Source organism: Humulus lupulus, chromosome 7, assembly GCF_963169125.1.
Source record: "Humulus lupulus chromosome 7, drHumLupu1.1, whole genome shotgun sequence".
NCBI lineage: Eukaryota > Viridiplantae > Streptophyta > Magnoliopsida > Rosales > Cannabaceae > Humulus > Humulus lupulus.
The window spans coordinates 68961198-68988154 of NC_084799.1; the positions used below are offsets into that span (position 1 = coordinate 68961198).

The following is a 26957-nucleotide window of genomic DNA, read 5'->3' on the forward strand; positions in this document are numbered from 1 at the left end:
CGGAGGTTGAGTCGGCCTCCTTGTGGCAGCATCCTTTCGTGGATGCCCGCAGGGTCTCCGGGGAGGAACATGCACTCCCTTGGAGGAGGGACTTGGTTTTCGCGCGGAGGCGGGGGCTGAGCCACCTGCGCCTCTACGGCTATCCTTGTCAACTCCTCATTCCGTTTGTTGGCTTCTGCCAACAACTGCTTCAGTTGTCGGTTTTCAAGTTCCACAATAGAAACGTACCGCTCAGGATTGTAGTACATATCCTCATCTCTTGGTGGAGGAGGTGGTCCCCGGGAATCAGAGGACCCACTTCTCTCTTCAACATCCGGGTTCTCCATTGGTTGTTTTCCAAGACGTCTTGGGTAATTTTCCACAGGTGTGTTATGATTGTTAGTGGCCATGACTTTTTCAGGGATGGATGCTTAAGGCTCTCAATGAAAGCACCAAACTGTTGATGCCGTTTTTCGTCAAACAGTGAAAGAAGAGCACATAAACAATAACTGATAATGGCCAATTGAAATAAGACAATACAAACACACGATTTTTATGTGGTTCAGCAGTTAAATCTGCCTAGTCCACGAGTCTCTGTTATTAAACTCAAGATTATCTCTGAAAATTCTTCAGCATGAATTCTTCAGAGTCTTCTCCCAAGGTTCAGAATTTCGGTCCTTTACAATGGTGCATGGCCTCTCTATTTATAGAGAAGATTGAAGAATACTATCCCACATATTTTGGGTAGTTACTCTTTTTGTGAATAAAATTAATGGCTTTAAATGCCTATAATCAGATATAAAAGGAAACGTCCCCTGAAGATCAGGGGACGTATAACTGACCAAATAATATCCCACGATTCTAGGGGATTTACAGTAATAAATGAGGATTACATCTCGTATTTACAACACTTATAGATATTCAAGGTGGTTATCATGTATCTCTAAGGCTTTAGCTTCCCAGGTTTCTCGTCATCTTTCGAGCTAGAGACATCTCCTGAGGTCACATGGCTTTCGAGATCGTATGTGCGTCGAGCTCGGGACCCCTGATCCGAGGTCATACCTGAAGATGAATGCGTCTCCGGAGCTACCTTTCGAGATCATGAACACTCCAAGGTCACCATATTCGAGGTCGTCTATGTCCTGCAGGCTCGATATTTAATCCTGGAGCATACTTCCAACCTTATGAGTCCACTTGATTGTGAATCCAACTTTCGAGGTCATATTTAACATAGCTCGAAATCTGTGTATAACAAAACTCTTAGCTCTATCTCAAGCAGCTTACATAGATAAAGTGCTTGAACATTTCTCAATGAAAAATTCCAAGAAAGGGCATCTACCGTCCCGCCATGGAATTCATCTTTCAAAGAAGCAGTCTCCCCAGACTCCTGAAGAGGAAGATGCAATGAGAAAATTTCCTTATGCATTTGTAGTTGGAAGTCTGATGTATGCCATGTTGTGTACTAGACCAGATATCTGCTATGCAGTGGGAGTAGTGAGCAGGTATTAGTCAAACCCAGGACTAGAACATTGGATAGTAGTTAAGCATATCCTGAAGTATTTGAGACGGACTAGGGATTATATGTTAGTCTACAAGGGTGGTGTTCTAAACCTTGTAGGCTACACCGATTCAGATTTTTAGACTGATGTCGATGATAGGAATTCTACTTCTGGAAAGGTGTTTACTCTTGGGGGTGGAGCTGTGATTTGGAGAAGCGTAAAGCAGCCTGCAATCTCAGATTCCACCATGGAGGCTGAGTACATAGCCGCATCAGAAGTAGCTAAGGAATAGATAAACTTCTTGTGTTATTTTGTGACAATACAGGAGCGATAGCCAACTCGAAAGAACCTCGAAGTCACAAGAGGAGTAAGCATATAGAAAGGAAGTATCACATTATTCGAGAATATATGGCCAGGGGATTCGTGAAGGTTATGAAGATTGCAACTGATGCCAATCTTACAGATATGTTTACAAAGACACTACCAGAAGGTACATTTGATAAGCATATCAAGGAAATGGGATTAGTAGAATTAAGGCATTAGTTTCAATTAGTGAAAGTGGGAGTTTGTTGGGGTTTTATGCCTTAATTAAAACTCAAATTCCTTGTAATCTCATTTATTATCAATAAAAGAATAGAAATCATTTTTTGACTTGGTCAATCACTTTGCTCACATGTTTTATTTTCATGATTATTTTTTTAATATAAACTTCTATTGAATCCCGAGCATATAACTAATCTTATTTATAGTGACATAATCACAGTGGAATATAAATATGATTATATGTTCAAAATAAGTTAGTCCTAAGATTAGTCAGTGCACAGGATTTACAATGACTTGCCAATCTACGATATGATATACTTACACATTACAGTGTTATGTTCTTTCCAAAACATTAGCAAAGTAGATAAGATCGGATGTATTTGTTACATCAGACAGGACCGATATTGACAGTTGATAAGATAAGTAAACATACCATTATTATCTATTCTAGTCATATCATATAGTTGACCATAGGTCAATTCAATCTCAATTCTGAGTGGTTAGTGCTCTAACTGATTGTATTATTTGAGTTCTTTGACTTGTTCGTTACCAGCTTACCCTACGGACTAGCCCATACTTACATCTTGGGAACTCGGTAGTATAATTGAGTGGGAGTGTTAATCATAGATATGAACATCTATAGCTTCTGATGAAGAAGTGAAACGATGGTTTCCTTTTAGTTTGGTTCAAGGTGTTAAATGATAGAGATCTCATTTCAGTAATTAAATTAGTTTACTGAAATATCATTTACAAGGAACTAAGTGTTTTAAGGATAAAATACAATGAGGGGTAAAACGGTATTTTAGTCCTATCTCATTGTAGACCATCTATAGATGATTGAGTGACAATTGTGGTTGTAACAATGAATAATTAATAGCGTATTTATATTTGTTATAGAGTGTTCTATGAATTCAAGAGTGCAATTTCGAGTCTTTAGTGGAGTTACGAGGAATTAATAAGTTAGTAAATTTATTTGTTAGATTTATGATAACTTATTAGAGCTTGATTTCATAGGCCCATGGTCCCCATTGTACCTTGGATAAAATCATCTAGATAGTCTCAATTAATTGATTTAATTATCAATTAGAATTATCAAAGTTGACCAGGTCAATTTTGGATAGTTTCATAGAGTTATGTATTTTTTAGAATAAAAGAGAAATTATAACATATTTATTAATTAAGATAAATTGGTATCTAAATTAATAAATAATTTTAAATCAAGGTTCAAATTATAAATAATTAATTTGATAAATGATTTAAATAATTATTTAATTAATTAAACCAATAGAAAATAATACATGCCTTGATTTTAAGTCCAATGAACTTATAATCAAATGGGAAATTTCACTGGCATAAAGCCCATTATAATTTCGACCTAGGGCTTTAAATTGGTTATTATTTTATTGATTTTTTAATTAAATTAAATGGCCTAATTGAGTCTATAAAAGAAGTGCTTAGAGAGAAGTCAAAACAGACATCATATAAGTTTAATCACTGGTTTTCTGATAGTTTTATATTCTCTCTAAACACAAGTCCTTTTCTAAGCCTCTTTGTTATTTTCTCTTCTTCTCTCTGTATCTATCTCATGTGTTGAGAATTGCCCACACTAGTCTAGGTGATTCTAAGGATCCATTGGAAGACTGTGAAGAAATTAGAAGAACAATTCAGTTTCTTGATAGTACTCTGCGACAGAAAGGATACAAGAGTTAGAGAAACTGAAGGAATGACTCTTTCATTCCGTTGCGTATACTGTAAGTATTCTTATCTTTGTTTCTCTTTGAATTCTATTTAAGAAACATGTTATAGGTTATCTCATATTAATTTGTTTAATATTAGATATACATGAAAATAAATAAAGATCATGTATAAGTTTTCCCAACAAAACACTTGGCACAAGTGAGCAAGAAAGAAAACAAGAACACTTAGAACCAAAGAGCCAAAGGGAATCCGAATATATAGAGAATTCGGTGAACAAATGAGTCAAGTTCGAAAATGGGTAACCGAATTTAGTGTGATAAATGCCAAAATATCTCATTTTTAAAAAAAAATATTCTGTCACACCTCAAAATTGGAAAACTTTTACAAGATTTTGAATATAATGAGATAAAACAAATCAATTTGCATTTATTATTTTTTTTGTTTCAAATTTGATTTGTCTTTAGTACTCAGTCAACAAGGAATTGATTTTTTTTTTATTTTAAAGAAAAAAACTGCCAAAAATAAAAGGTTACATTGCCATACCATATGAGTCTATGTAAATGCCAAGTCCTGTGTAAGAGAAACAAGATAACAATTTTCTTCAAAAATGAGAAAAATGAATTAGAACTAAAATACTAAGTGAGAATGATAACCATAATTCGAAAAAGAATATACCAATCACAAAAAATATTTTAATCAATTCATTATGTGTATGAGTCTTACAACATTCTTACACAGTTTAGTCAGCAGGCATTTGTGTGTGCATGTGCAACCAATTTGACGTTTCTTTTTGGCCATTTAAAGCTAGGGTCATTGCCCATGTTCGACAATTGTAGCCTTTTTCAAATTGTAACCATAATGGAGGCTATAACTCTTATACTGATGGTTGCCATTTACACTGGTAGAGTTTCCTCCAATATAATTGCTAATTACCTGGTACCAACTTACTCAGTGTCAGCTTTCACACATCAGTATAGGTAGCTCTTTTCCAGAATGGACCCTGAAAAAGAAACTGGATTAAGGAGTGCTCATATGAAAACAGACATAATGATTTGATCAAATATAAATTGGATGGTCTATAATTTTTCAAATATGGTTTTTATTCCTCATAAAATATAAGAATTATAACGTTCATTTTCCAAAAATTGAAAAAATATGGTCATCAAATTTCTTCCAAACAGGACAAGAGATTTACACAATCACATATACAAGGCAAGACAATCAATTATTGGAAATTTCAAATAAAACAAACCCCCAAAGATTTCCTGAGGGAATCAAATCTGACCGTTAGTAAAAATATCTGCAATTTGTTTGTTAGTCTCAACATATTCTAAAATCAGAGTTTTTTTTTTTCAACAAGTTCCCTGATAAAATGATGACGAATGTCAACATGTTTGGTGCGAGAGTGCTAAACAAAATTTTTGGAGATATTAACAGCACTTGTATTATCACAAAAAATAGTTAAAGTTTTAAGATCAAACCCATAGTCAGCCAACATTTGTTTCATCCACAAAAGTTGAGAACAACAGCTTCCAGCAGCTATGTACTTAGCTTCGACTGTTGACAAGGAGATGGAGTTTTGTTTTTTACTATGCCAAGAAACCAAATTGTTTCCTAAATAAAAACAACCACCACTTGTACTTTTGCGGTCATCAGTGTTTCCTACCCAATCTGCATCACTATAACACACAAAGTTAGACTTTGTTTCTTTGGAGTACCAAATGCCTAAATCAAGAGGATTATTGATATAACGGATAATTCTTTTTACAGCAGTCACATGAGACTCCATGGGGTTCCCTTGGAAGTGAGCACACACTCTAACACTGTAACTGATGTCTGGACGACTAGCAGTTAAGTATAGAAGACTCCCAATCATACTCCTGTAAAGAGTTGGATCGACTTTCTTCCCATTCTCATCTTTAGATAGTTTGACAGTGGTTCCCATGAGAGTTTTAGCAGGTTTAGATGCATCAAGCCCAAATCTCTTCACCAAATTTTTGGCATACTTGCTTTGTGAAATGGAAATTCCCTCATCTAACTGCTTAACTTGGAGTCCTAAGAAAAAATTGAGCTCTCCCACCATGATCATCTCCAACTCTTCCTGCATTTGTTTCACAAATTCCTGTACTAGAGAGTCATTAATATAACCAAATACTATATCATCAACATATATTTGAGCTATCATAATATTGGTATCAACATTTTTGATAAAAAGTGTTTTGTCTACTCCCCCCCTCTCTTGTACCCCTTTGAGACCAAAAATGACTTAGTCTCTCATACCAAGCCTGGGGGGCTTGTTTCAACCCACACAAAGCTTTTTGCAGTTTTAAAACATGATTAGGATAGTGAGGGTCCTTAAACCCTTTGGGTTGCTCCACATAAGCTTCTTCATTCAAGAATCCATTTAAAAAAAAACAGATTTGACATCCATTTGGAATAATTTAAAACCAAGAACACATGAAATAGCTAGCAATAATCTTATGGATTCAAGTATTGCAACAGGAGCAAATGTCTCATCAAAATCAATTCCTTCAACTTGAGTGTACCCCTATGCAACTAGCCTAGCTTTATTTCTTATTATGGTGCCAAATTCATCAGTTTTATTTTTAAATATCCATTTTGTACCTATAACATTAGTATGGCTCAATTTAGGGACAAGGATCCATACCTCATTCCTTGTGAATTGTTTCATAGCATTAATCCATGATTCATCATTTAAGGATTCCTTCACATTTTTTGGTTCAAATGTAGAAGTAAAGCAAACAAATTGAACCAAGTTTACATACCTCTTTCGAGTGACCATACTCTCTTCAAGATTTCCCAAAATGAGATCAGAAGGGTGATTCTTTTTTACTCTGGTTAATGGTTCTTTTTTAATGGAGTCAGAAGAATTAACTGGACTTTCCTTCTCAGTTCGTTCAGTTGTTGTCGCAACAGAATCTATGTCTGATACATCATTAGCAACTGTTGTCACTTCTGAACGATCTTCTGTCAGATCTGGTATCCCTTTATGTTGTTGAATATCAAAGAACCTGTCAATTTCTTCCTCGTGGGAGTACTCGGAAAAATATTTTAGATCATCAACAACCATATTATCATATTCCATAACAATTTGGGTTCTCATGTTATAAACACGATAGACCCTACTATTAGTGGAATAACCAAGAAAAACTCCCAAATCGCTTTTGGAATCAAATTTTCCCAGATTCTCACGTTCTTTAAGAATATAACAAAGGCACCCAAATACATGAAAATAATTGACATTAGGTTTTCTACCTTTCCAGATCTCATATGGAGTTTTATTTGTACTTGGACGCACAAAAACACGATTAATTGTGTAGCAAGCAGTGTTAATTGCTTCAGCCCACAAATTCTTAGTGAGTTTTTTGCTATTTAGCATAACTTTGGCCATTTCCTACAAGGTACGATTTTTCCGTTCCACTACCCCATTTCGTTATGGGGTTTTGGGTGCAGAAAATTCATGCAAAATTCTAACAGATTTACAATATTCATCATAAACAGAATTTTCAAACTCCTTACCATGATCACTTTGTATTCTTACAATTTTTCCAATATTGCAATTTTTTTCAACTCTTAGTCTTGTATAGAGAGTTTTAAAAGCTTCAAATCTATCTGATTTTTCTCTTAAGAAATCTACCCAAGTAAATCTAGAAAAATCATCCACATAGACAAAGATGTATCTCTTACCATTAATACTTTCAACCTGTATAGGACCCATGAGATCCATATGCAATAATTCCAACACATTTGAAATATTAATATTAGATAGAGCTTTATGAGAAACTTTCAACTATTTTCCCAATTGACATGATTCACACTTACCAAGTGATTCTTTACCCAGCTTGGGTATACCACGGATGAGACCTACATTAGTAATATTTTTCAAAATTTTGAAATTTATATGTCCAAGTTTTTCATGCCACAAATCAATATTATTAAAACTGGATGATGATGCATGACATGTGATTTTTTGTGTGAGTGTGTAACAATTATCCAAAGGCGAGAACCTTTAAGAAAAATGTCACCACTCTGATTTACAACATTACACTCATCATGCAAAAAATTAACAAGAAAACATTGCTCACAAATTTGGCTTATGCTAATTAAGTTAGCTTTCAGCTCATCAACAAGAAGAACATTTTTTAGTTTTGGTAACCCTTCAATGTTTAGAGTACCTTTACCTAAAATATTTCCTCTCATTCCATCCCCGAAAGTTATCACTCCACACTTCAAAGATTTGAAGTTGGTGAGTATGCTGGCATTACTTATCATATGTCTGGAACACCCACTATCAAAGTACCATGAACTAGATGCATGTATTTTATGACACGTAAAGGTAGCCAAGAAAACTGAGTTATTCATCTTGACCCACATTGTTTTGATTTTGAATTTCTTTTGGTCAAGAATTGATTCATGCTACCAAAGTGTTTAACATAATTCTTTTTTAAAAAATTCAACAGGGAAAAACACTTAGGTCTTATGTTTCCTTTCATACCACAAAAATGATAAAATGGTACAAATTGTCCAATGTTTTTCTTCAGAGAAATTCTCTTTAGTTGTAGATCTGTTGGAACAGATGACAACTGTGTGTTCTCCGAAAAGCCATTTGTTCTTGCAAAACGGTTAGTTGTCACAACAGACAGATAATTCACAAATTTTACAAAAATCATTTGCTTAGAAGATTCAGATCCATTTGATCCTAATCCACTATAATCACCAACCTTTTTTTCCTGCAGAGAGAATATCATCCAATAATCAAATAATATCATCCTAATCCACAAACGAAACCTTTTTGCATAAGATCAATTTCTTTACTCAAAGAATTAATTTCATTATTTTTTGAAACAATAATCAACTCAAGTTCTTCAATTTTTTCAACTGATTTCTTATTATTGCTAGCCATTAATCGATTCTCAGAGCAAACTTTTAGTCATTGATCATACTTATTGTGTAAGAATCTTTCAATGACTCCTCATCTAAGTCAGATTCATCAGAGTCAGTATCAGATTCTTCATCATTCTGAACATAATTATTAAGGCATACCAAATCCTTGGAATCAATTGAAGAAAAAAAACATACATTTGTGAATAGAGGTTAAGGCAACACTATTGTCTTCCTCATCACTCTGTTCAGAGTCTTGATCACTCCAAGTAGCTGCCATGACTTTCTTTTTCTTTAAGGTATTGGCACATTCAGATTGAATGTGTCCAAATCCTTCACATTCTCTGCACTTAATACCCTTTTTATTAGTTTCAAAGGGTTTAGAAAAATTACCTTTTGAGTTTTTGGATATGGCCTTTTTGTTTCCCAATTTCTTTATGTACTATTGAAATTTTTTTGTTAACAAAGCCATCTCATCATCCGAACTTTCCTTCTTTTCTTTGGAAGATTTCAAGGCAATAGATTTCTCCTTGATTTATTCTATTTTACCTTTTTGTATGATTTGTTGGTTTAGTTTAAAAGTTCGAAGTGAATCCATCAATTCTTATACTTTTATTTTTTCTAGATTTTTTGCTTCTTCAATTGTAGTGAGCTTAGTCTGAAACCTGTCAGGGAGAACTCTAACAATTTTTAGAACCAAAACATTATCTTCAAGTTTCTCACCAAGAGCAAAATATTCGTTAGCAATATCTGAACATTTTTCATAAAATTCAGTGAGGGTTTCATTTTCATTCATTTTTAAATTTTGTTGTGAGCATAACAAGTCTCAAACGCTTGACATCAACAATTCTTTCAAATTGGTTTTGAAGGATTTTCCAAGTATCTTTGGCTGAAACACATGAAGAAATCAATTTATTGTAACATTCACCAACACCATTAAAAATAGCATGTAATGCTTTATTATTGTAACTGGGCAGTTAATCTTCACCATCAGTCCAATCAAGTTCAGATTTTACCTTAGTTACATCATTGAATTCCGCTGGAGGAGTCCAACCACTCCAAACAACTCTCCAAGCCTTTTTGTCTTGAGATTTGATGAAGGTTCTCATTCTAACTTTTCAATATGGATAGTTAGAATCATTAAGTAAAGGGGGGCGAGTTATGGAACCTCCTTTTGTGAAAAAAGACATTGCAAGAACAAGAACAACAAACAGAATAAACAAAGATCACACTCAGAAATGAGTAACCCGCTATGATACCAATTAAAATTCTATTTTTAGTGTAATTACCAAATTATTTAAACCATGTGAATTAATTAAGGTGCAAAATGATAATTAAATGTTGAAGCAGATTTTAGATCTGTCGGGACAGAATATGAACTTGTCACGGCAGAAACTTAACACAATAAAAAGACATTGCAAAAACAATAAAGAACACAACAAAATTTTACAAGGTTCAGAAACCCATTCAGATAACCTACTCCTTAGGGTCACGCCCAGAGAATAAAACCAATTAATAAAGAATCACAAGTACAAAATATTGACTTAAATAAAACAAGACTCCCTCTTGAGATTTTTCGCAACTTTGTTGTACTTCTCTTCACTAATCTGATTCTGATTGAAACGTTCAACCACTTGAACTCCCTTCAATGGTCAGCGAGTGCTTGCATCCTCCCGACACGAGACTTGTAAAAATTCTTTCGCGAAGACTAAAAGAATTGTGTTCAAATTACAACATGTATTCACTCATAAAAGTGGTATAAACCCACCACAAAACTAAACACTCATTTTACTGCAAGATCACGTGAATACAATGATCTTGAATACAAACAAGGAACTCTCACAAATATTACAATTCACTCACAAACTATGCATCCAAGAGATCGCTTTTTCTCAAGGCCTTAGAAGCCTATTTATAGAGTCTATTTCGTACTCAGAAAGACTAAGAAAGAATCTCCTAATAAAAGCAAGAATATTTGAATATATTCTTGATTAATGAAGATTTGCCATTTTGAGATGATTCTGATCTGACAGATACGAATTTGGTGGGGACAGCTAATACCTGTGTGAGATCAAATTTCTCAAGATAGAAATAACAATTAATTACTTCAAAGATTTATTTTCCTAAAGTTTCTTATCTTGAGCAGCACGAAAAATAGAAAACAAATATTCCAGAAATGATTTTGAGTAAGCACAAAATATTTTTTTTTATATAACCAAAATATAAATTCCCTTCATAAACATATTATGATAAAATCAAGCTAAATAAAAAATTATATGAAAACCTTACAAATTAATTAAAGACATTAATTTCGAAAATCACATTAATAGAAATTTAAAATAATTATTTAAATAAAAATAAATTTCTATAGGTGTTGTTTGGTAACACTATAAATATAATTTTTTTATTTAATTAATTGAAAATTTGACAATTAAACATAAAATGTGTTTGGTAACTCTATTTTTATTTATTATTTTTTAAAATTTTAATTAAAATTTTAAAAATTTTGAAAATAAAATTCACTTTTAAATTTTTTTTAAACAGTTTTCGATTTTTTTTTTCTTCTCTTCTTCAAATCAATACCTCATATTGTTAAGCAAAAAATAAAAATAAAAATTATCAAACGCGTTTTTATTTTTTGTTTTTAAAAATAAAAAAACAAAAATAAAAATAATATTTCCATTCTTGTGTTTAAAAAACTCAAAAACAAAAATTTTACCAAACACAATCTTAAAGTTTGCCAATTTTAGATTTTACAAAATACTTAACATGTGATCATTCTCTGTTAACTTCAATATTGCTTTAGAAAATATGCGAGAAGAGTTCAGCCTATTTCTAGCTTTTTATAGAAGGTGAGGCTGGGACTATTCCTAGAACACTTTACTTCTGCAATTGTTAATTTATTGGATTAAGATTTTCGTTCATCTTTTACTCGTTAACAAAAAAGAGATATAATGAACCTAAATAAAGTCTCACATTGACCAAACAAGAACATGAGAATTAGGATTTACAAGAGAAATAGAATTACTCTACCGGTTGGCAGTTGTAACATAATCTCTCTAATCGCTAGAAGGAACTGGTGACGCACTTAACATTAACAATGCATCATAAGCTTGAAATAGCATTTAACAAGAATAGATCCACTGCAATTAAAATGGTGTCGCAAATGATAATCTGATCAATCTTTTCAAATGGTTACAAACATTTTGCAGATTATTAATGATTTTATTCTATATTTGATCTTTCTGTCCTGTTATATATAAGATCTAAGAAGAAAAATATCCTGCCAATATTTTGATGAGTGTAAACCTTATTATGCCTTGACAATCCATAAAAACACCACAGTTAGCTATATTGCAGAAGCGACTAGTACCCATCAATTCAAATAATTATTTCGTTGATTAAGTTGCCATACCAAACTCAAATCAACATCTTATATCCATATTGCTGAAACAGCCAATCGCCAAAAAATCACAGCAGTTCATAAACAAAACTAAATAGCCAAATGGGATATGTTTAAGCAACTGCACTGCAATTGCAGTTGATAACCAGAAAATTCAACTTATTTGCACATGAAAGAAAAGGGGGGAAAAGGTTCAGTTCTTCTAGCATGGTTGGAGTCCACTTCTAGAAAGGAACAAAAAGACTTCAGTACCTATGAGATAACTTCTCCTTTTCTTGATACTGCTGAACATACCTGTGTACATTTGAGAGTACAATTATTAGTACATTAAGATAACTAAATATATCCACCCATGAAAGTTAATATCTATTAATCAACAATACATTAATAAATCAAGAGGAATACACTTCCTTCATAAATTCTTAATTCCCACCCATATGTTCATTTTCCTTCTGCATTTCAATTTTATCTAGCTCGACCACGATATAATTAAATTTAATACCTCAGACCTTCTGGGAGCAAACCACATGTCATGACCATTTTCCATTTGCTGCCCCTCTTGGGTTACGTTTATACTTATATTATATATGATAAGTTGATAACCTCTCTTTTTTGATGGTTTGAGATCAGGCATATAGCATAAATATGCTATCTCAGATAAGCATCATCAACTATAAGCCAAAACAGAGATCTCCATCAGTAATAAATTTCCTGACGAACCATTTTCTTCTAAGCAAAAACCAAGCGTACTAACATAAAACATTTTAAGAGAAAAAGACCCAATATTAGCAGAAACGATTCATAGCAATCTACATATCTTCATTCTAGATAACCAAAGAGAAAATAAGTAAATACCCAAGTAACCAAACACAATAACGGATGTAATAAGATATTGATTAAAATAATTTAACAATGAAACAGAGACTCAGAAATCGTTTTCATATTCGAAACCCTAAAACTGCTTGCTGAATTCAATTCGAGGATAAATGACTTGCAATTTCCAATATCCATTTCAGAACCCAATTAGCGAATTTTCACAATATCTCTTCACTCAGGACGAATTTGCACCAGAATATCATTCTAATAAAAATCAAAATACTCAGAAAAAAGAGGCAAATGCCCTAATAGGAACCGAAGTCAGATTCTGAGTAAGAATAAAGAGAATAGAAAAGAAAAGAAAGGTACGTGTATGTGCCGACGAGAGGGGTGAGGAGGAGGGTGGCGCTGAGCCAGTTCTCGGAGATCTTGTGGTGGATCTTAGAAGGCAGATCCTTCCAAAGACCCGGCATCACTTTCTGCTGAAACGGAGAAAGAGCGTACACCACCGCCTTCAGCTTCACTGGTTGCTTTCCCATCTTCTTTTTCTTCTTCTTTGCTCAGTGGTGTTCTTGTCTCTGCTCGATCAGATTGAAGTCGAACCAAGAACTTTGGTGACTCCTCTTTTATTTAACCTAATTTATACGTGTACAATTCAACGTGATGAACCAGAAAGAAAATGGCAATACGACATCTCGTTTTTGCATTTAAAAAATATAGCCCCCTTTTGTTTTTTTACAAAAGTTGCGGCAAACCTTCACTTGAAAATTTTAGTCACAAAGCCCCTTCTTCTTTTATAAAAATTACGACAAACTCCACAATAAAAAAATTTAGTGGAAAACTCTATTTTCTCACTGGTTTGTTACAAATTACTCATTTTAGGTTTTTAATGTTATATAAGTAAGTTAAGTGTCAATTAAAATATACTTGACAACATTTCATAAGGTCACATGACAAAAAATAATTAATTATTATTTTTTTAAATAATAAATTTAATTAAGATAAAATAGAAAAAATAAATTTTAATTTTTTTCAATTTAATTTTTTGTTTAAGTTTAATTATGTATTATTATTATTATTATTTTAAAACATTAAATTAATAGAAAATAATAATTAAAACACTAAAACAAAACTTAAAATAGAAAAAATAAATTTAAAAACCTTTTTCAATTTTAAGTTTTGTTTAATTTTTATTATGTATTATTATTATTTTAAAACATTAAAATAATAGGTAAAAAATAATTGAAACACTAAAACAAAACTTAAGATACAAACATAAATTTACTTTTTTTTTCAAAACTTAAATTTATTTGAAAAAAGGTTTTAATTTTTTAATTTTAAGTTGTTTTAAAAAAAATATAATATTTTAATGTTTTATAATAATAATAATACATAATTTAAATTAAACAAAAAATTAAATTGAAAAAAATTAAAAAAAAATTCTATTTTTTATTAATTAAATTTATTATAATTATTATTTTGATATGTGGCCCTATAAAGTGTTGTCACATGTATCTTAGTTGGCACTTAACTTGCTTATATGACATTTAACACCTAAAAGAGGTAACTTGTAACCAACCATTAACGGAAAGAGGTTTTGCCACCAAAATTTTTTATGAGGGTATTTGTTGCAACTTTTGAAATGAATAAGGGGTTTTGTCACCAAATTTTTTTATTGGGGGTGTTGACTGCGTTTTTAGCCAACGACGTGAGAACGTCAATAACGACAAGCCTTCAAGAGAAATAAAAACGACAACAGACGGTACAAACAAGAAAAGTAAATAACACAAGAGATTTTTATAGTGGTTCAGCCCCGATTGTCGGTAATAGCCTAATCCACTTAGAGTTGTGATTTATAGACCCGTACTCAAGATCAGATGGACTGAGCCAACTGAGTTTCTTCAGTACAGATTGCAAAAATACAAGAATTCTCTCTTATTTCAGCACTTTCTCTCTCTAGAATAGACAGTCCCAATTTTCTCTCTCTAGAAAGAAGAAGCAGAAGGAAGCCCTTCTCTCATCCCATAAACTCTCTATTTATAGGCCTGGGATCCTCAACTGATATCCCTTATGATAGAGATATTTTATTATATTTATTACATTTAAACATTCAAAATTCGAAATGTAACAAACCCCCCATTTGTGGGAAGAATGAGAGATTCCCGCGTATGTTGTTGGAGTTGTGTCTGACTTAGTCTCCTCTAGCTAGTTGGTCCACCTCCTACCCACTACCCATGCAAGTGCTGGTTGAACATGCATGGTGGTAGGACATATTTTTGGTGGGTTGAACGTGCATGGTGGTAGGACATGCACTTCTCTCCTCTAACATGGCACTCTCCTCTAGCATGCCATGTTCCTCCTTGAACCAATCTCCTTGCTTCTCCTCGGACCAAGGTGGTCCGAGGCAACCTCCTTGGCACCCCACCTTGGACAACATTGAGGCAACCTCACCTTGGACAACATTGAGGCAACCTCACCTTGGACAACATTGAGGCAACCTCACCTTGGACAACATTGAGGCAACTTCCTTTAGCATCCCCCAAACATGTCCGATCGAACATTGTATAGCTCTCCTTATCAAAATCTAAGTCTCATTCCTCTTGCATGAGACTCCTCCTCCTTAGCTACTTACCTTGGACACGTTCGAGCCAACACTTAGGAAATCTTGGGAGGCTTGCCTCCTACACACCCTTGGGGTCTCTTAGGACCACATCCTCATTGGGGTCTCATAAGACCACTTTCTCCTTGGGGTCTCCTAGGACCACATCCTCCTTGGGGTCTCCTAGGACCACTCCCCTTAGCTCTCCTAGAATGCATTCTCCTTAGCCTCCTAGGATGCATTCTCCAATTTTTGGGTATAACAGGGGGGTTTGTCAAAATTTTTGTAAAAAAATAAGGAGTTTTACCGCAAATATCCCAAAAAATATAATAAAAGATGCAAATAATGAATTAATGTCATTTGGAGTGAAATGACAAAATTTTGTAGAGTATATGCATTTTCCTATATTTTTCTTAAACACTCAATTACAATTTTGTGATTTAAAAAATTGTCAAATTACACTGAAATGTTTTATTTAAATACTCCTTTATACTCCTCTATATAAATCAACGGTACAAAATAGAAAATACACATTTAAAATACCATTTTGGACCCTGTGTTGTGCAAAAGTTATCAATCGGACCATCTCTTTTGTTAAATAATGATTTGGACCATACATTTTTGCAAAATAGAATAAAATAGTACATTGAGTTCGATTTTGGTGAAACATTTTTTAAATAAAAAGGAAACAATAAACCTAAAATTAAATACAAAATTATAACCTAAATGTGTTGTTGATCTGTGAAATTGGCCAACAGTCGTATGTACAGTATACGACACCTTTTGAACGAAATAAATATAGTAAATGACAGAGTACAAATATCTTAAACAAACACATAGAAATTTTATAGTGGTTCAACCCTATTCTAATGAACAATAATAACCTAATCCACTTAGCTTTTAGTATTGAATCACTCGATAGACAATTACACTGATGAACAAAAGTATTCACTCATTGCTAATTTGCCCAAAGTTTCTCCACAAAAATTCCTCAGATCCCTTTCAATGAAGTCCTGGGTCATTTATTTATAGTACCCAGGGGCTCTTACATGATTAGTATTATTGTGATCGTGGTTTGGTACACGATTATTAGGTAGTGGAGATACGTGTCCACCTTCCCATGATTATGAGATCTTGGGTCTTCTCGTTGTTTCTCTGGATCATGGTAGACAATGAAAGATTGAAACCTCTGGGAAAATGCTAAGTCTAGATTGGTCTACGAGACTTAGGTGCTAGGCTCGATGACCCTTTAGAGCTTGGGTGTAGGCTCGTTGGTCCTCTGGGTGCTAGGCCTGTGATCTTCTGGGTGCTAGGCCTGTTGATCTTCTGGGTACTAGGCCTGTTGATCTCAATCTAAACAACCATGAGTTTTACTCATTTTCGAGAGTGTAGGTTGAGCACCCTATGGAGGATAGGGTGGGCCGACCACCCCGAGGGGTTCTTGGGCATGCTAGGGCCGACCACCCCTAGGGGTTGGTGTCAGGCTGACCACCCCTAAGGGGTAGGGCTAGGCCGACCACTCCTACGGGGTTTTTGAACATCTCAGGCCGACTACCCCTAGGGGATGGGGTCAGGCTGACCACCCCTAGGGGCTAGGGCCAGGGCGACCACCCCTAGGGGGTTTAGGCATGGTCGACTTCCCAATAAGTCCTGGACCTATCTTTTTTGCTCATTGGTCTTTTTTCAATACTTCATCGTTTTTCCCTAATTTGTGATGCCGCGTGCCGCTACGTCATCCCTGGATTTTTTAGGGATAACATTTGCCCCCCCCCCCCCCCCCCCCCCCCCAAGTTTATTGTAATGTGTTCAACATTACGGTAAACTTGATCTTGGCCCGAGAAACATATTGTAGCAGTACTTTAATAGCAAAGTCCCTCGGGACATTACGTAGTACTTTTTATCAACTATCGATAATTTTCTCAGCACGAAATTTTCAAGGATAATTGGTAATTCCTAAAAATAACTAAATTTTTCAAGATAAATTAATTTTCTAAAAATCGAGTATATTTTTCAAGGAAATTTTAAGTCCTAAAAATATAATATATTTTTCAAGGAGTTTGAAGTCCTAAAAATACAAAATATTTTTCAAGGATATTAATTCCTAATAATACAAAATATTTTTCAAGGAATTTTAATTCCTAAAAATATAAGATATTTTTCAAGGAATTTGAATTCTTAAAAATACCATATATTTTTAAACGAATTTGAAATTTTAACCATACCAGATATTTTTCAAGGAAATTTGAATTCCTAAAAATATATGATTAGCCTGAGAGGCTATAAGTAGGGCCACACTTCTACTTCCTTACTCTGTGCGCCTCACCCATAGGAGTCTCCAAGCCTGATATCTCCAATTCTTCATCAAACTCATATCTTTATTTGGGTAAGTACTTTCTCCTAATCCTTACGTAATTTAATTAAAATGTGCTTAGATTTAGAAGAATACTTTGAATCTTTGAGGAATCTATCTTAATCTTCTTGTTTTGTTTTATTTTGATCCAAAATAATTGACTTGTTTGAATCAAGTCTACGATTTCCCTCGAATTTCCTTAGCCTGGACGATTTCTAGGGTTACAAACCCTAGCACATGCGATTTCAGGTTTGTGAAACCCTAGGCCGACCACCTCTTTGAAATCATTAGCCTAGAGATTTCTAGGATTCCAAACCCTAGCATAGGCGATTTCCAAGGATGTCCATTCCCTCATGGATCGACCACCCCTAGGGTTTCATCATGGGTCGAGTACCTCCAGGGCTTCCCTTCCCTTGCCTCATGTGATTTCCAGGGATGTCCATTCCCTCATGGGCCGACCACCCTTAGAGTTTCCATCATGGGCCGAGTTCCTCTAGGGCTTCCCTTGCATTTTCCTTGCCTTATGCGATTTCCAGGCCTAGGGATTAGGGTTTGGGCCGACTACCCTAAAGTTTCCTTAGGCTCCTGTCGATTTCCATGTTTACATACCACCATAGGCTGAGCAGTGTGTACCTCATGGGCCGACCACCATACCCTTGGGCGACTTCCAGGGATCCAGGGTGGTTGGCCTAAGCATAAGTCGACCACTTGGGACCCTAAAATTTTTTTTCTCTTCCTTTCCTGATCTCTTTGGGGTCTTCCTTGTACTGTACAATTTATTGGAGACTTAAACTTTAGTCCCCTATCATTTTTTTTTGAGGTTTTCATCCCTAGGGTGGTCGGCTTAAGATGGTAGGCCAACCACCTATGCCCCATCTTTCATGCTTTGTAATCTTAGGGACTCAGGGTGGTCGACCCAGGCTTAGGCTCATTGGGCCGACCCCCTATATAGACTTTTTCTCCTAATTTCTTCATTTTTGCCCCTTAGTTCATGGATATGCCCCCAGTTATTGCTTCATTATGCTCACTTACTAACTTTACTCTTTATTTCTCCTTTGTTGCAGATGTCCAGCTCCTCTTCATCAGACAAGTCAGTAAGCAAGCGTACTCCCCAAGAGTTCTTGGAAAGGGTGAAGAGGATTTTCCCTTGCTCCGCTTTATATTTGTTCAGTGAGGAAGACTTCTTGAAAAGGTATAGCCTAATGGCAAGAGTAAAACAGATAACTCGGCAACCATCCAAAGATGATCCTCATATTGCAAGACACATCACTCAAGGCTCTTCGCCTGGCTCTTCTCAGCATAGTACACCCCATGGATTTCAAGGCACATCTCAGTGAAGTCATTCTTCTCAGCTGGATATGCCAGATCAGCGAGAATCATTGCAACGCCCGTTGCAACGAGATACCAGTTGGGTTCCCCATCATTCTTCTTCTCAGCGAGAACATACTGAGGGCTCTCATCGCCATGCTACTTGTAATGCCCTGAATTTCCTAATAAGGGTTAGGACCTTGATTAGGAGGCCGGGAGGGCCATAATTGATTTATCATGGCATTAAACGATCATATGCGTGTTAATGTGAATTATATTATTATATGATAATAAATGCATGCATATCAGTGTATTTATAATGATAAGGGCATTTTGGTAATTTGGCCTGTTAAGGGCATATTTGTAAGTTGGGTGCATGTTGTAATTTGTGAATGAGATTTTATTATTATGGAGATATATTCGAGCAATTCGGCATGAGACGATCATAGATTATGAGTTAGCGGTTTTGTCATAACGGGGTCAAGTTTGGGGTAATAGAAATGTTTATTTGATGATAAATTGGGAGTATTTGAGATTAGGATGGAATTCTAGAAGTTTTGACTATAATGTCCCCGGGGGTGTTTTCGGGACCCCAAGCCTTAGGATTTATTTGAGGTTACTTAAGCTTGAAGTAGCTTGTCAGATAAGAACATACGTTAGAAAATCTCTCTCTCCCTTCCAGATAGCCTATTTTACTGTTCAAAGCTTTCTTAAAGGAATTTCGAGTTCTAGGAGTCAGAATCAAGCGAGGGTCGAGGCATAGCGATCCTAGGAAAGATTAGAAGCTTCTTAATTGAAGGATTTGACGGAAAACAACCCAATCAAAGGTAATCTAAGTTTGAAGTTTTGAGTTTCCAAAGTTTTTAAGCTTAGAATTGGACTTTGTGAATTGTTGAGTTTTTGGTTGGTTTGAACCTTGGGTTTTGAGGGTTATGGAGCTTTGGGAAGCTTGGGAACTTTGTTTTGATGATTGGGGAATGTTTGGGTATGATTTTGGAAGATTTTAGAAGTTGAAAACACGTTTGGGAATGGCCCAGGGTTGGGGGCCGCGACCCTGTTCTTGGGCGTCGCGGCCCTAGCTCGATGAAGAAGGAGAGGGGTTCTGACCTTGCTGGGCGCCGCGGCCCTTGGTGGTGGGCGTCGTGGCGCTTGCTTCAGGAAATTCTGGGGGTCACGGCCCAAGGTGCTAGGGCCGCAGCCCTTGCCCTGTTTTCACCCCGTTTGCTCGTTTTGACCCCAATAACTTAGCTATAGGCCTCAGAAGTGTTCCTACTACTTGGATTAGTTTGGATTGTTGTCTCGGAGGCTAGATTTTGGTTTGGTAACCTATGTTGATCATTTTATTGATGGTGTCCCATATTTGGTTATGATTAGGTGACCGCTAAGGGCTTAAAGGTTGATCGCTCTCAAGGGTCGTTCTTATATTGGTTCTAGCTCGAATCTGAGGTAAGAAAATTGCACCCTGTGTATATGTGACATGCATGGCTATTCTTGATGCATGTTGGTTGATTATTAAGTATGACATGCAGGGCTATTATTGGTGCATGTTGGATTGTTGAATATAATGCATATAATGCACAAGAAACATGTGAATAGGACATGCTTTACACATTGAGTATGATGTTGTTAAGAGCTTGAGCCTCTGTGTTCGTGCATAGTCCTAATTGTACTAGTACTTGTCAAGTAAGCATGCTGCATAGCTTGTTATGGATATTGGATATGTGATACATGTTTGGTGGCATGGCTTACTTGTGTGTGGCACTAACTTATTAGTCAGAATCGACAACGGTGTTAGATCCATTTGTGAAGCTGTGATTTACTAGTCAAGTTCACAATGAGTTGAACACTGGTCGTGTTTTACTGACCTAAGAGTCAGAAATGGCATAGCGTCACGAACGCCGAGCCAAATGAAGATTAGATCTAATCGATATCAGCGTTGAATGACTCATATGGGGTATTAATGCTGAACCGACCAGAAGTTCAACAAAAATTATAAGCGCTTGTCTAGTCTAAGACTAGTTATTCAGAGCCAGGGCATATGGCCCAGGTGACTGCTTGTCACATGGCTAGGGAACGATGTTCCATAGTTATGACTCTAGAGTCACGAGGAAGGTTATGTTGGTGACTAATCACCATGCACCTATCCTGCTAAATCTAGTGAGATGCTCACCTATCTGTTAAGCCCTGGTGATCCTATCGTCACATGGCTAAAGGGTGCTATCCCCATATTAGTGACTTTTGAGATTTTCACCTATTTGTTTAGACTAAAAGTCTTGAGTGACTGTTATGAACATTGTTGATATTATATCATGTTATGTTGTGTTTTCTTGCTGAGCTTCGGCTCACGGGTGCTATGTGGTGCATGTAGAGGCAAAATAAAGTTGGATCATCCTTGAGTTGGAGAGCTTAGGTGATGAGGTGTACATATGCAGCTGCTCGTCAACCACGACCGAGGTTGAGAAGGAACTAGGGTTAAACCCTGCTTTGCTGCATAGAACGACCTTTTGTAAATATTTTCTTGTAGTAGACTCTGAAATTATAATTTTGGGATCCCAATATATATATTATATGTTCTAATGAAACGTTACATCTTAACCAAGACTTTTAATCCCTAAACCGCTAATCATACTTAGTACACGATTTTGGCCAAATGACTCGATTAGCGAGTTTAGCACTGTTTACAAGGCACACCGTAACGGTCCCTGGAGTTTAGGGCGTTACAACTTGGTATCAGAGCGAGCCAAGGTTTATGGTTCCTGAAGACAAGCTGGGCATGTACACTCGTCACTGAAGATAGCTTCACTCATGGAATGGTAACTATTTCTGTAGTTATGTGCATAGCTGCTTAAATAGAATGTAAATGTTTTACCTGCACATTGTATTAGGGGGGCATGAGATTCTGATAGAGCTTGGCTCTTGACTATATGATTATATGCTCCGTGAATATAGATATGATTGTGATCATATGATTGCCTGCTCTATGGATCTATTTAAATGTGATATTTGCATGCTGGAGTTGGAGGCATGGTGTGAATATTGGAAGAGCAGGGATTATGATCGATGTATGAATGCTATGGGCATGCTTTTAGCACTGCAAGTGGTTTGTGATTGTGGTGTGGTAAGATTTATCCCGTGGGGGAAAGCTCTTGATATGCTCATCATGATCAATGGGTCAAGTTATTGACTGCAGATTTAATCAATAGATTTATATCCAAGGCAGATTATGAGGCCTGGTGGTGGTTATACAGGGGCTGTGAGTTACAGTCAGGGTATCAGTTCTTCATCTGCACCTATGAATATCCAACAGATGCTTACATATTTGCAATTAAGATTGCAGAGGCATGAGGAAGATATTAGGTATTAGAAGCAACAACGGAGTCTGTTGGGGAGCACCTCTTCCTTTGCTATGCCAGGAGTGGCATCAGCTTTAGCTCAGCCTAGGGTTGAGTGTGGATGGGAATTCCTTTGTGGAAGATTCCAGGAATATTATCCTCCAGTCTTCGAGGGAGGCCAAGATCCATTTGGAGCTAAACAATGGATAGGCATGATCAGTTCCATTCTAGACAGTATGGGGCTGGTAGGTCACGATAGAGTGATCTGTGCGACATATGTATTGCGGGATGATGCCCAGATGTGGTGGGAGGTAGTGTCCCAGACATGAGATACAGCTGTGGTGGATTGGAAAGAATTTAGGCAGCTGTTTAATGAGAAATATTACTGTGATGCAACTAAGACTGCTAAGATGAATGAGTTTCTGAATCTCGTTCAAGGAAAGGCATTAGTAGCTGAGTATGTTAATAAATTTGATGGGTTGGCCAAGTTTTCCTTTGATAAGATACCCACAGATATAGCTCGGAAGGAAAAGTTTATTCAGGGGTTGAATCCTGGAATAACTCAGGGCATTAGAGTTGCCCTAGTGCATGAAGTCTCTACCTATGTTCAGGTGGTAAGGAAGGCTCTTGCTGTTGAGAGCGCAGGACATCAGATTGGGCAGCGGAGTGCTGGAGAGCATGGGGCTCAGATAGCAGTATCTCCACTTATTAGAGCAAGTAAAAAGGAAGGCCGGAAGACATATCCGATATGCGCTCGGTGCAAGAGGCATCACCTTGGAGTATGTCGAGCAAGGGCATGTTTCTCATGTAGGATGTTTGGACATGGTAAGAAGAATTGCCCAATTCGGAAGAAGAATGAGCAAAAGGGGATGGATAGCTCGACTTCAGCTCGAGTGTTCATTCCGATGCAGTCGGAATCAGAGACTGAGACTAGTTCCTCAGGGGTGGCAGGTTAGTTTTCTAGTTTTGATTTCTAAATTATACTGATTGGTTTTGGGGCCATGCTATCCTTTTGTTTGTGGCATATACGGAAGCATAAGGATGATATGATGATCACATGGTTATTTTGTGATGGAAATGCAATATGGTATTGGTAACTTAAGAGATAAGCTGGGTTATGGAAAGGACTCATCAATGATTTTGATAAAGCTGGTTATGACAGGCTTTGGTTTAATCTAGGATATGGGTTGGTTAAGTAATTATGGAGCAATCTGAAATGGCAAGGAAAGTATAGTAACTCTTGGGCTTGAGAGCGGAAGGCCTTGTGATAGTTGGCATGGTGCATGGTTCTATATGCTTATGATACCTGTAGTGAAAGCTAGAGTTTTGTTGCAGGGAGGTGCATGGAACTCTTAGCTAGTGTGGTGAATACCACTTAGGATATGTTAGTGAGATCAGGACATACTGGATTAGTCTATGGGTTTTGAATGTGTTTCCAAGTAGTCTGCCAGGGCTTCTTTTTATGAAAAGAGACTAGAATGGTGATTGGATTAGTGCCAGAGATGGAATTAGATGTAAACACTGTTTTAAGTGGCTCAGCGGAGTTATAAGAATTAAAGGTTTAGTTGTGGAGTACGATGGGATTCTTTAAGGTGGATCTTGGATCTGGTTAGGACCAGTTAGAGATCAGGGAGAGGAAGTTATATAAAGGATTGTGTTGATATTAGATAAGAGCACTAAGAGTGTTAAATATATTTTGAGAATTGGTTTAATGCTAAATGTTTGTGAATCAGATGAATGGTGCATTCAAAGGTTTATTTGAATGAGATTTGTGATCGTTTGGGACGATGGTATTGTGGTATTTTCTCTGCGGAGATTTGCCAAGGTTGAAGAGTGCCTTAGGGACAAGAGTATCCATGGGTGGTAAAGATGTTTCAGGTGCCTTGGGAAAGTGTTCTGGATCTTTTATAGACCAGGATCAGTTAGTAGATTGTTATGACATCCCAGTAATAGAGAAAAGTGACTGCCTATGCAACATGTTGATTAAAGGATCTGACCAGAACTAGAGTAAAGTTCCAGGTGGGCCAGGTGGCCAGCTTATTGTTTGAGATTATCATCTCAAGGAAGATAAAAGGGAAAGATGGTTAAGTGAGCCACAGGTGGGAAAGATTGAATGGAAAGCCTTAGCTGGATTAGCTAAGAGTTGTGCAGCGGCAGATGTGAATTTATTATGATATAGAGATCAGATTTGGAATCCGATGGACATCGAGATTAATTGGGAGATTCTGGATGAATCTCATGCTATTCTTTTATTCGCTTCATTAAGGCATCGTGGAAAGGTAACAGGGTGTGAAAGCTTTATAGTGGTGGCCTGAGATGAAGAGGGATGCGTGTAAAGTTCTTAACCTGTTAGCAGGCCAAGACAGAATATTAGGAATCAGTAAGGCCATTATAACCTTTGAGTATTTTATAATGGGAATAAGAATAAGAGAGCATCGCGGTAAGTTTCGCGGTGGGATTTCCAGGTTAGTGGATTAGTATGAATTGGCATTGAGTCATTATGGACTAGTAGTTCAAGTGAGTTCATGTTATCAGTAAGGATAAGCAGATAGTACAGTTGATCAGTATTCAAATTTCTTTGTGAGAAGAATAGAGCGCCTTTGTGAATGCAAGGTCTATCTTATCAGATGAAGACTCTACTGCAACTTCCAGGTTCTAGAAGGGTTAAGAAGGTGATGACTATATAGATGGAATTCAGTATAGCTTATTACTCTCAGACTGGTGGTAAATCAGAGAGAGAGGGTCATCCAATTATTATTGGAAGAACATCTTATAAGATGAATGAGGTAATATATATATATATATATTTGGATCCTGAGGTGGTTCAGGGGATTAATGAGATTGCTAGAGATTGAAGCTTGGATGCTCACTTCTCAGAATAAATGGAAAAGTTTTACTGAATTGAAAAGTAGGAATGTGGAATTCCAGGTAAAAGAACGTGTCTTCTTTAGAGTATCACCATGGAAAGGGGTGAGGAATTAGGGCAAGCTAAGCCCTAGTTCATCTTGGCAGTTGAATCCTGGATTGGTCTGGATAGAGTATCTTTAGCACTAGCAGTTGTATACAGTGTGTTATGTACTTCCATGCAGTGGACATGGGTTAAAGGAACTTATGAGTTGAGTTATAAGAATCTGAAGGTTGAGGTTAAGTATTCCGGTAAGGAATAGCCAGTTCAGATTGTGACAGAGGTAGTAAGGTTCGGTTAAATAGGGTGTATTTTGGGTAACGCTATAGAGATAGTGAGGTCGAGTAAACGATCTGAGGAATTTGAATCAATTGTACAGAATTGTTGTCCGAGCTGTTTGAGTAAATTTCGAGGACGAAATTTCTGTAAGGAGGGGATAGTTGTAATGCCCCGAATTTCCTAATAAGGGTTAGGACCTTGATTAGGAGGCTGGGAGGGCCATAATTGATTTATCATGGCATTAAATGATCATATGCGTGTTAATGTGAATTATATTATTATATGATGATAAATGCATGCATATGGGTGTATTTATAATGATAAGGGCATTTTGGTAATTTGGCCTGTTGAGGGCATATTTGTAAGTGGGGTGCATGTTGTAATTTGTGAATGAGATTTTATTATTATGGAGATATATTCGAGCTATTCGGCATGAGACGATCATAGATTATGAGTTAGCGGTTTTGTCATAACGGGGTCAAGTTTGGGGTAATAGAAATGTTTATTTGATGATAAATTGGGAGTATTTGAGATCAGGATGGAATTATGGAAGTTTTGACTATAATGTCCTCGGGGGTGTTTTCGGGACCCCGAGTCTTAGGATTTATTTGAGGTTACTTAAGCTTGAAGTAGCTTGTCAGATAAGAACGTACGTTAGAAAATCTCTCTCTCCCTTCCCAATAGCCTATTTTACCGTTCGAAGCTTTCTTAAAGGAATTTCGAGTTCTAGGAGTCGGAATTAAGCGAGGGTCGAGGCATAGTGATCCTAGGAAAGATTAGAAGCTTCTTAACTGATGGATTTGACGGAAAACAACCCAATCAAAGGGAATCTAAGTTTGAAGTTTTGAGTTTCTAAATTTTTTAAGCTTAGAATTGGACTTTGTGAATTGTTGAGTTTTTGGTTGGTTTGAACCTTGGGTTTTGAGGGTTATGGAGCTTTGGGAAGCTTGGGAACTTTGTTTTGATGATTGGGGAATGTTTGGGTATGATTTTGGAAGATTTTAGAAGTTGAAAACACGTTTGGGAATGGCCCAGGGTTGGGGGCCGCGACCCTGTTCTTGGGCGTCGCGGCCCTCTCTCGATGAAGAAGGAGAGGGGTTCTGACCTTGCTGGGCACCGCGACCCTTGGTGTTGGGCGCCGCAGCGCTTGCTTCAAGAAATTCTGGGGGTCGCGGCCCAAGGTGCTAGGGCCGCAGCCCATGCCCTGTTTTCACCCCGTTTGCTCGTTTTGACCCCAAGAACTTAGCTATAGGCCTCAGAAGTGTTCCTACTACTTGGATTAGTTTGGATTGTTGTCCCGGAGGCTAGATTTTGGTTTGGTAACCTATGTTGATCATTTTATTG

At 36.5% G+C, this 26957-nt stretch overlaps 1 protein-coding gene across 1 annotated transcript; it reads right to left on the reverse strand.

The window, feature by feature from the left end:
- Positions 1-12001: 12001 nt before the first annotated feature.
- On the reverse strand, positions 12002-13533 carry LOC133788256 (cytochrome b-c1 complex subunit 8). Its single transcript, XM_062225667.1, has 2 exons — positions 13210-13533; positions 12002-12318 (listed from the first exon to the last, which is right to left on the reverse strand). The coding sequence occupies exons 1-2, from the start codon at positions 13377-13379 to the stop codon at positions 12270-12272; spliced, it is 219 nt and encodes a 72-aa protein (XP_062081651.1). The 5' UTR covers positions 13380-13533; the 3' UTR covers positions 12002-12269.
- Positions 13534-26957: the final 13424 nt, after the last annotated feature.